Below are 11642 nucleotides of genomic sequence, written 5' to 3'. Positions count from 1 at the left end.
CTTTCAATATTTCCTTGTGTACTTTGCCTTCATTATATCGATGATATATTATTGAATTCACTTAACATTCATTATTCTACTGGTACTATTCACGCTTTGCCTTGTAAGAGGAGAAGTACTGCATGTAGCTGACGCTTGATTTTGCAGGGTTCATTAGATAAAGTAGAAAGAATACTACTGCGTAGTTTAATGTAAATTATGATGAGCTAAGGAGTTTCTAGTCATTTGCCAAAAGACTCTTTGTACTGCTTATTGGCTGCACTCTTGATTACACACCTCATGCTGAAACACCTATTGAGCAGAAATAAAGCCCATATGATTCACCCAGTTCTACTCTGCGGGTCTAAATCTGTCACAGGAGTGGAATCAAGCTAGTTAGATATTGAGTCAGCCGCAGCAGTAGCAGTGCACAAGCCAGTGAGGCATTAAAAAGCCTTTAATATGATAATGGTTGAAACGTCAGCCAGCACACTGAGTAATGATGCCTCAGCTCCCTGGAGGAGAGTGCCTGAGATGAGGTGAAAAGGGCCAGAGATGAAGAGAGGGACGAGAAGAAAGAAAGAAGAGGTGAAGGAAGGAGAACAGAGCTAGAAGTTAGAAAGAGACGGTGCTGAATGGGTATGAAATATTAAAGGACAGAGAGAAATCAGGGACAACCTGTGATGCATCTCCAAAGGTGACGTGGTGACAGACGACCCTCCGACCAGAGTTCAGAGGTTGAGATTGGACCGCTCCCGAACCAAGATTAGATTTCCAAAAAGTCTCTTTACTTCAAGTGTCAGAAGCGAAGAGCTGAATGCAAATTGACTTGAAATAATTGGGCATGTGCCAGCAAGCCCAATTTGTAGAGCAAAAAGTCGGAAATCACAGAAAGCATAATTTGTGTCTCAGTGGAAGATGACAGATTTACACAGAATTACAAATAGACACGTTAGTCTGATGAAACGATGAAAGCAGCCATCACATTTTGTAGCTTTGTCAGATTTGAGAGATGGGTTGGATTGTAAATTAGTCGGTGCGTCTTGTTTACAACATGTTTGATGCCGTCTCTAGGGTTAATGCTAAACAGGAGTCAGGAGTGAAATACTCACATTAATGTATTCTTTATCTCCTCTTAGAGATAATCTTTCCCTTTCTCTTTCTTTTTCAAACGAGCTTTGCATTTGTTCCAGTTTTATCTTGTCTTTATATTCTTAATTGTTAGGGAGCACATTAATTTCCAGTTCAGAAGAAAAGAAGATATATTTGTTATATCCGAAAATGGCTGAGCTGAAGACCTTGATAAGTGGCTGTTGTCACACAACTTAAACTGACATCTCTTCCTCCGTTCTTCCCTCTCAGGACGTTGACATAGACGGTCAGTCGTACACGCTGAACGGCCTGAAGAAGAACACAGAGTACAGTTTCCGTGTGGTGGCCAACAACAAGCACGGTCCAGGCGTCTCCACAGAGGACATCGTAGTTCGCACCCTGTCTGACGGTCAGTTAGTTGATGAAGAGCAAATCAACCAAACTGCTTTTCAGAGGCAGATTGATTTTATAAAAGTAACAGACAACAAACATAAGAAAGAGGACACAGTCTATACCGATGTCTGTCTACGGCAAACATAGTATATGCTGACCCATATTGTTCAGCTGATGGTATGTAATGTGTTCGAGGGCTTAAACAACCAAAAGAAGTGCCAATTTTTTAATTGCTTAATCAGCAAATCATTTCAGTTCACAGCAGATCATATTCTGGTCTCTGTTACACTGAAGAAAGCAAATAACCTGTTTTCTTTTCTTCACAGTACCGAGTGCTCCTCCTCAGAACCTCACTCTGGAGGTCCAGAACTCAAAGGTAAGACTGAGCGGCCTTTACTGAACTGGACCTGAACCTAGTCTAGATGTTTCTGTTGCCTTATCGAGGACCTGAAAGTGTTTGTTGCATTCACATTCTCAGATGCAAAATACAAATAATAAATGCACCTAAACTGCCTGGAGCTCGACTCTTTGCCGTACAGCTAATGTTGCCGCTTCACCAAATCCACAAACACTCACTTGTGCACACACAGAGTCTGTTGAACAAATAAATAGCCTGCAGTCCAGAACAGTTGTTTCTCTGTGTGATTAGCTGCGTCAGAGGCCAGTAGCTCCAGCTGGTTAAGAGGGTGTGTGAACCCTCATCGATCCTCTCATCGGCAGGAGACTCGCCTGTCAGAAGATTTTATCCTCCATATCACTTTCCTTCTGTACAGTTTCTGGCAAAGCAGCCTGCGGCTTAAATACAAGTGGATACGAGAAAACATTAGCCTTGGAGATGTGAGCACACAAAAAATAATACTTAGGCAGGTGAGATGAGGGTCAAGGCTCCGTGAACATAGATCTAAGATGTGTTTTGATCTGTAACTTGCCTGGACAATACTTTTTGGGATTATGGCTACAAATAACCATCGTTGTCTTTGTTGAAAAAGATCAGAATTAGGATTAGAATGTTGATCATTGTTTCTCAAAGCCCAAGATGACGTTCTCAAACCAAAGACATTCAGTCATCTGTTACAGAGTAGCAAGGAAAACCTAAAATCAGTCACATTGAATTTTGCCTTTTTTTCTTAAAAAATCAATCATACTCTGAATATTTATTAAATAGTTGACAACTAATCGCAATCAATCGCTGCAGCTCCAGTTGCAGAGCTAGTGCTTCTCTGTGCAGATCAACCCTGGAAACAGCACTTGCACCCTGTTGGTTAACATGTGTTTAAGGTGTCAGGAGTAATTGAAGAAAGTCGTAGTAAGTGTTTGAACGTGAGATTTGTTTTATCTCGACTGAATTTGGATCCGCGATAACTGGATCAAATTTCTCCCAGCCGAGGCGACATCTCCTGGTGGTCGTTTAAAGTTCGTTGTTCATCAGCTTTATTACAGTTAAACATATTGTAGCTGTTGCATGACATTCATTATTAGATAAAGCTGCTGGGGTGGCTGCGGGCCTCACAACAGGCTCCTGATTAAAACAGGAAGCTGGCCACGGCTGACTATCTGTTGAGCCATTTGATCTTCAAACAGAGAGCTGTAGGCCTGTTTATTGTATATTTCCACCCGAGTGTTGGATTAAATTTGATAAAAGATGCTTCTCGCTCGTGACACGTGAGACAGCGAGTGCAAACAGAGAGGAGCAAAGAGAAGAAGAACCTCGGGGCGCGTGCATTGACTACAAAAGCGGCAGCCGGCTCTCAGCCCTTTGCTGGTCGATGCAGAGCCGGAGTGAGAGAGAACTGTCAAAGCAAACTAGAGAATGAAAAAAAAAAACTGGTAGACAATCCTATCACACACTCCCAGCTTGAGTGAGAACTGGCCACCCATGCTGAGGGATACTCAGCTGAGATTTGTGGAGAGAAAACACTCTAATGCTAATGTTAAGAGAGAGATGAAGAGGAGACACTCTGTGGGAAGGACAGACATTGGAGCAGCCTGGTTGTTTGAATGGATAGTGTACATCCAGCTGTCCCTCCCCAATTAGACCCAGACACGGCAATTTAAAGCTGTGAAGCAAACATCTGCCATCCTTTATTCCTGAACACTATTGAAATTAGTCATCTCATTTTTTTTTTTCTTTGCTGTCGTTCTGTTTAATTCTGAATGTAAACAGTCATTATGTCAGTAATTCTAGTACAAGTATATAGATACAAAGCATTTATGCAATTAGCTGTTAGTTACGCGCAGCCAAATGGAACTGGGGGGGAAAAAACTAATTAACATGCATTTCATATTCAGTCTCCTCTTTGGGCCTCTTCAAGCAGAACCTCACATCTAATACCTGCGAGGCGACCTGGAATTCCTGTTTTTGTGATCTTATTCGTTTTCCTGTATTTTCCAGCATCTGCGATCTCGCCTTCCCCTGTGATTTTTCCAAAAGTCAATTAAACAGGTTTTCCTGATTAGGGAGAAGAAGGGAGGAAAAGCAACACACAAGACGAGCCGGGACCGATGGTGTAATAAGAAATATGGAATAATTGAACACACTTAACACAAATTTAATTTGTGCAATTCCCTTGTCTCAGCTGGGGAGGAGTGCGTGTGTGCCCTCTGCGTGTATTGAGGCTTTTGTGCATCAGTGTGACAGTGGGGAAGCGTTAATTAACTCCTCTCCCACGCTGGGCTACCCCCCACCTATCTCTTTAAACACACACACAAAAACTCAGACGCATGAGTCCCACAACAGTGCAGCAGAGGCCCGCCAGCTAAAGTCCTTCATTCATCTCTCTGCCTCAGTGTCTCTGCAGGGGTCACCTGTCCCCACACCACACACTCCACTCATCAGTGCACCTCCTTCTGTTATTCATGTGTTTATTTCTTCCTAAATGCGTCAATCTGAACTGAACCACCCGTGCGCAGAAGTCTGTTTTTGGCTTTTTTTGTGTCAGAAGGAAGGGAGGGGAAGGTGAGACTGTTTCTGGTGAACAGAACAGTGAACCTGCAGAGAAACGTTAACACAAACGCCTCTGCCAAGGTGTGTGGGAAGGTGTGATGCTGCCTGCTAAACCATGAGGTCACCTCTACAGCTGCACGCCCAAAAACAGATGGTCCCACATGTGCTAAATGTAAGTTTGTCTTTCTTCCATCCTCAGGGCATCATGCTTCGGTGGCAGCCCCCACCCCTTAGCGGCCAGAACGGGGAGATTACCGGCTACAAGATCCGATACCGGAAAGGGTCCCGGAGGAGTGAAACATCCGAAATCACCGGAGGCACCCAGCTTTTCAAACTCATCACCGGTAATGGCCTCTGAGTCAGCAGTTAGCTCAACTATGATCGCCAGTGTCAGACTCAAACTGCCCCTGCTGTTTCATCAGCCCCAGATTTATTTCATAACTAGTATTGCCACAGAGATTATGTGAATTTAGCTACCAGCTCTGTTGTCTTTCATTGTTGTTTCGTAGAAAGACTTCCCGATGATCCTACGGGTGGGTGTGAATGAATATGATGCATACATTACTGTACATGTATGTGTAGGTGGAGAGGAGCTGTAGGCCGGGTTACAGGTGGTTTGGACGCTAATCCAGCAGAGGACAGAAAAGGCAGTTCACACGTGGGACTGTAATGCATCTGCAGTCAAAGTTCACCTCGCTACTCTTATTTGGTGGTATTGAGGGTAAACTTTGACTCACTGTGATTATGTTTTGGAGGATGGAACCTTGATTGCTGCAGAGTAGAACAGCTCATATATCTGTTTCATGAGGCAGCTGCGTAGGAGAGGACCAAGAAGATCAAAAGATGCAGTCAAACCTCCTGCAGACTGAAATACATTTATTTGTAACGTTTCATTGTTGGACCGTTAAGTTTAGGGTTTGCCTGATGGAGGTCTAGCACACGAGTGTCGCAGATAAATGTTTTATTGCAAGTTAGAGTGTGGGAGTTAGAATAGATTAGAAAATATGTATAATATATTCAGCAAATGGCCACAGAATAAGTATAGGGTGATAAATGCAAAGAGAGATACATCAGGTGGTAGCTGAATCGTACCTGATTCAGATGGTTTGGAAACAATTAGATTTTTTATTTTTAGGTACCGGCTCAGATTACTTTATCTGTACCTGTATGTAGATTTAGTTTGCAGCAGATGAAGATAATACATTCTTCTAGCACACATATTACAAACAAGACAATAGACAAACATGATACAAGGACTTGAGGCTCCACTAATGAAGACTTGATGTGTTGAGCCTTTCTGTATGTAGCATGTAGAATCCCAGACCAAAGCCTCCCTGACCTGAGTGACTGTGCCACACTGTGTCTTCAGTGTGTCTCTGTGTTCACACTTTTGTTTTGGGGCTGTCCACTCGGATCACTGAGGGTGTGTCTTGATGCAAAGTGTGAACAGGCCCCTGAAAATGTGATGGCACTGTAAACTGATTTGTGCCCTTGGTGGTCTTCAGTATGGTGTTTGAACATCATTTTAAAGAGGTGGCTTTCTTTGTTCTCAGGACTTCTGTTCCTTTTCTTCCCCTACACTGGTCTGACAGTAAAGCTTTTATGTTATCAGACTCAGTTTATCTCTGCTGGCTGTGTCCTCTATACTGTCAGCTGTATCTGACATGCTGCAATATTAAAATCTTGATCTTGAGACTGACTCAGGTTCTTGTTTGGAGTCAGTCAGGCTGTTTATTTAGTCAACATCGGATTTGTTATCTGAACACTGTGAGCTGTGGTCGCATGTCTTACTGTACCCTTGCATTACCTGCTGCTACCACAAAAATATGCACAGTATCACCAGAGACACACTGCAATGGTGATTAATATTAGATGTTGTCTCAGCATCTTTCAAGTGGCCCGGCCTCACACTGTGTACTGCATCAAAGAGAATATACACTTAAAAGTAGATTTTGAGAACATTCTGGGGGGTGAACAGAGGGGTGTTTGTTGGTTCAAAAGCGTTTAGAAGGAGATGTTGTAGGCTTGGAGGCACGGATAGTTAGGCAGTCTTCAGAAGCCACCCCCAAGGGTGGCCCAGAATACTGGGTACAGAGAGAAAAGACCACAGGATTAGCATGTAGCGTGCAAATGGGACAATATGACGATGATGAAAAATTTTACAGAAAATTAATACAGCAACACATCATTTATCAGCAGGCGTTCGCCTCTTTTCTGAATACCAAAGCCGGCACCCAGCGGTGAACCGGCTCATTTTGAAGGAGACATGGCTTTAAAATATGAACGAATCCAGACTCCAGAAGTCTTTTTTCTCTGCTTTTTAGTCCCTTAGTGTTTTACTTTTAGTGCAAGCTTCTATTACACACTTTTCTTAAAGGCAAACCACCAAAAACATATGAATCAAAGATGAGAAATAAATCTCAATCACTTGAAGATATTGAGTGGAAAAGAAAGTTAATTGCGCCACAGAAACCTTCACTTGATCCGTCCCTAAGGCTGACTTATAGATTTTCTACTTAAATTGTGCAGAGCAGTATTGGGCATCTGTTTAAGATATTTGCGCTTTCAAAATATTTATTGTGTCTGCAACTAGAAACCTGGCCAAGCGGAGAGCACGGATAAATCATGAAGTAAAACTAGAGGGAAGTTTTAATGAAAGGGTTTTATTGCTGCTTAAGATTCAGTTCAGCCACGGCTCAGTTTGAATACTTGACTCTGACCTGTTTGTTTTGCTTGGCAGGTTTGGAGCGTGGGACAGAGTACTCCTTCAGGGTGTCGGCCATGACGGTGAACGGCACGGGACCGGCCACCGAGTGGACCACGGCAGAAACATTTGAGAGCGACCTGGATGGTACGAACACCCTGCTGTAGTTGTCTTTGTGTTTGATGTGTTATCGACTACTATTGATTATTCTCTCTCAGCATTTCATGTAAGAGCCAACATTGTTGAAAGTAACATTTTAGCATCTTTAGGTGCCAAATAAAGTGTAAAAGTATCAAAAGGCTCAGTACATGGACATACATCTGAAAGGCTGTGATGTCACAACTATACAGTGGGCGATATCTGCTCAGGCCTGCGAGACCTGACCAATGAGAGCAAAATGGGCTTTTCAGTGAAGAGTTATTAAAGGGAAAAGCAATAAAACAGAGTGTTGAGACACAAGGTGAATGGAGGTGCAGCAGAACACTATGAGAAAGATAGTGTGTTTATTGAACTTTAAAGCATGTAGCATCAGTCTGAACCTGAAGATAAGCATGAAATGAGATCTTTGACCAGTTGTGTCACTGTAACGCTCGAGTTTTTCCTGCATTCTTTTCTCCAGAATCTCGTGTACCAGACCAGCCCAGCTCTCTCCACGTCCGCCCACTGGTCAACAGCATCGTGGTGAGCTGGACGCCGCCGGAGAACCAAGACATCGTGGTGCGTGGTTACACCATCGGCTACGGCATCGGTAGCCCCCACGCTCAGACCATCAAAGTTGACTACAAGCAGCGCTACTACACCATCGAGAACCTCGGTAAGAACTAACCGCAGTGTGTTTGGTTCATGTGTATCATTTTGTTTCTGTCTCTTTGCAATGCTTCTGTTTTTATTGGCATCCTGATTCACCCATATAAAGAATCTAACAGTTGGATGTTGATGAGAAAATGTCAGCGTTTAAAACAGTGCAGGGATTTTTCCTCCTTACGAATATAAATGTGGTCGATGTGACACTGGAAGTATTCTTTGAAAATAAAATTTAATGAGCAGACACACACACACACACACACACATACAAACAATATGAAGCAGATTCATCCGTACCTCACAGTGAGTAGAAAATTAATGAGCTCTTCTCCACCACACGCCTGAGCCACTAATTACACAGATTAGCCTAATGGGGACACAATAATTAAAGGTCAAAAACGTTTAAATAAAACAAACTTGTTTTGGTCATTTTAATTCTTGCTGTCATAAAAGCAAATGAAACATCAACACAAAGTTCTTTCTAGATAACATGTTTTGTAGGAGTGGCAATTTTCTGCAAAGGCTCAGTCAAACCTTTGAGACAATGACATTGATTATTGTCAATGCAAACTTCATAATTGTGGAGGAGTTGGATTGAACACTTCTGGATTTAAAGTACCAGGCTGTGATTTCATTCTCATGTAAAGAAGACACACACAATGACAAATCCACAGGAAATTATATTTTTGTCCTCCTGAGTCTGTTACGTAGGTCAAACTCAGCCGGTGGTTTTTATTAAGAGTGTAATTAATCACCATCAATAATACTACAGTAATTCAAGCTTCAGGAAGGTGAACAGAAATGGATTATGAGTTAAGAAATAGTCTTGGAAATGGAGAAGTTTGTTGTAGAGTATCTATATGTGCATAATTGAAGCTTCCATTACAATCACAGTAAGTGGAATGATTGTATTCAAATACTTACTCTGGCCAACATCGCAATTATGAGCCAAGAGTCTCGAGAGTTTTATCTTGATTAGAGGGCTGCTGCAACACTTTATCTCGCTTGTCGTGTCTCTCTTACTACACTTTGACTTCACCCCTCTCTCTCTCTCTCTCTCTCTCTCTCTCTCTCTCTCTCTCCCTCTCCCGCCCTCAGACCCCAGCTCTCACTATGTGATCACACTGAAGGCCTTCAACAACGTCGGCGAGGGCATTCCTGTGTATGAGAGCGCCATCACCAGACCACAGTCAGGTATGAAACATGCATCAGTCTGCTCACCTGGAAATCCTTCAATTTCTTCCATTTGTAGACAGTGCAAAGGAGGAATTCAGTAGTTGCATTTATACTGTTCGTCTTCAATAGAATAACTCACATCTTTTCAGCTCGTACACAACAGACCCCCCCCCCCCCCCCCCCCCCCAAAAAAAAAAAAGGAAAGCCTGCGACTGACATTTATCTTCGCTCGCTCTAACCTGGGATCAGTATCAGGCAGAATGTGTCGGGACTCCAAATTACCAAGGAGGTAACGGGTCATCGGGGTGTCTCACTGCTCTGATTAACTCTCTCCATAATGGCCCCCAGTATACTTGAGTCTCTTTTTAATCAAATGTTCAAAATCCTCACACTTTGCCCTCAGATTACCAGTTGTCTCGATGTTAAGATTCTTGAAGAATCTTCTCCTACGAGATAAGAAGAAAGGGGTATTTGTGTGCACATTACAATCCATCTGCAGGATGGTAAAGGAATATTTATATTTACAGACGTCTTCTTCCTGGGAGTCTGCCATGTTTCTACTGTAGCCTAGAATGGACATACCAAGTTAAAGAACAAGATAAAGTAACAGTAACCGTTACTGTGTGTGGTGATTATCAAAAAAAACGTTGTTGATTCTAGAAACAAGAATAAAAGTACTCACCACATTACTCCAGCATTACACAGACAGCAGCCTGTGATGGAGTTATCTCTACATATCTGCCTGCATCACGATGAGACAAACTTTGTTTCAACAGACAAAGAATATAGAAACTCAAGTTTAACTATCAGCCTGACGATCTGTTAACCTCAAAGTCTCAGATCACAGCCCGGTTAACAATTAGACATAGAACTGAAGTCTCACTGCCTGACAGATGATCTTAAAGTGCAAACACGCTGCCAGTTAGACTCCCCGTCAGCTGAGTTCACACAGTTTATGTGACAGTGTCATAAGACAACCAGCCCATGCTCCCCGGTGTGTCCCAGAACGTGGGCTGCCCCCGCCTCCTCTCCCATCCAGCTACCAATCTCCCCGCTCAGCCTTGATCACTCCAGTTTGTCTCTTCTGCAGCACTATTGCACTGCCGAGCTCGATAGGGGTGGGATGCTGGATGACATGAGTCACGTCAACATGCTTCGAGGGGGGGGTGGCAGTCTAAGTGCGCACACACCCGCACACTGTCATACTGTACACTTCTCTGTATGAAGTTCATGCTTCCTCACATCCTCACACACACACCCACAACGCTGCACACACTCAGACCCCCTGTGGTGGCTTTGGCAACCCTTCGTCAGATCCAAACGCTTCCTCTCAAAGCAGAACCAAAGCCCACCACCATCGTCTGCTGCTGAATCCTCTGGGGCGCGTTCCGTTCCTGCCAGTTTGTTCAAGTCGGGATTAAAAAGACGAGCTGACCTACATAGTACTTTTACTTTTGAAAAAAACTGAGCAGAAACTTGGTGAACTTGTGCTTAGTGCGTGCTAGGTTGAATATGTTAAAATAAGATGACGTCTTACTGAAAAGCAGGAAATGATTGCGGGGATTGCACCCCCGTCTGTACGTCAGCTTCTCCTCTGCAGTGTTTTCTACTAACACTGCAGACTGTTCTTCCAAGCGGGTGAAGAAATGCAGCTTGCATGCCACTCCAAAAACCTCAGTGCCTCTCCACAACCACATGAATGCTTAGATCTTCATCACACACACGCACACACTCACATACACTCACCGACTCAGTCTTGGGAATATAATGAGGGCAGCTTTGCACAAAGAGGTGTCAAATGGAGCGAGGCCGAGAGGAGAGGACCAACAAGTGGTCGAGGAGGAGTGTCACCGCGGGTGACTGACCAAAGCTTTTTCTGCCATCTCAACTAAACCAAGCACAGAGAAACTGACGGCCAGAGGGCCATCTTGAAGCATTTATCCTTCAGACTGTTGGCCAGAGGCTGCCTGTTTGAGCCCCTCTTTCCCTTTATAGCCACACACAAACACTCCTAAGGCTTTATAGGGTGTAATGGGCAGTCAGCGCACACACAAACACACTCGAGTGCTCTCCATGTATGCACACACACACATACACTCTCACATAAACACAGAGGTTGTTAATATTATGTGTCTCATTCAACTGGCGGACTGGTTTGTATAGAGACCGTTCATTTAATATGTAATTCAGTCTTCCTTCCTGTAGAGATAGATAATACAATACAAAGTGAGACACTAAGAATTGAGACTGCTTTTCTTCTGCTGCTGAGGGAGCTTCCCTTTATTATCTCTGTTTGCTGCATTTAGTGTCAAATCAGCAAACAAGCAGGTTTTAATTCTGGGATTATTGGATTAACAGAAATGTTGTATAAGTGTGATTGAGTATGTTTACTTCTCAGGTGTATTTTTCACTGCATTAGCCAAAAGAAATTTTAATCCAAATACTACATTCTTCTAATTTCCAAAGACATCACTAACCTACAATTTACAGTTTATTGATTTAAAAACTGACACAGACTAATAAAAGATTATGAAATCTGATAATGATGTT

At 43.1% G+C, this 11642-nt stretch overlaps 1 protein-coding gene across 18 annotated transcripts in view; it reads left to right on the top strand.

Moving 5' to 3' along the window:
- Positions 1-11642, top strand: part of neo1a (neogenin 1a) — a 171556-nt gene that overhangs the window by 141492 nt on the left and 18422 nt on the right. For all 18 annotated transcript variants that reach the window (XM_030414312.1, XM_030414310.1, XM_030414316.1 and 15 more), the window contains exons 11-16: positions 1342-1480; positions 1791-1840; positions 4608-4752; positions 7149-7259; positions 7732-7926; positions 9015-9110. In XM_030414312.1, the coding sequence (XP_030270172.1) occupies positions 1342-1480; positions 1791-1840; positions 4608-4752; positions 7149-7259; positions 7732-7926; positions 9015-9110 (736 nt within the window). The remainder of the gene's footprint in view (positions 1-1341; positions 1481-1790; positions 1841-4607; positions 4753-7148; positions 7260-7731; positions 7927-9014; positions 9111-11642) is intronic.

Source organism: Sparus aurata, chromosome 4 (genome assembly GCF_900880675.1).
Source record: "Sparus aurata chromosome 4, fSpaAur1.1, whole genome shotgun sequence".
Classification (NCBI taxonomy): Eukaryota; Metazoa; Chordata; class Actinopteri; order Spariformes; family Sparidae; genus Sparus; species Sparus aurata.
This window is presented reverse-complemented; position numbering and strand designations above follow the sequence as displayed.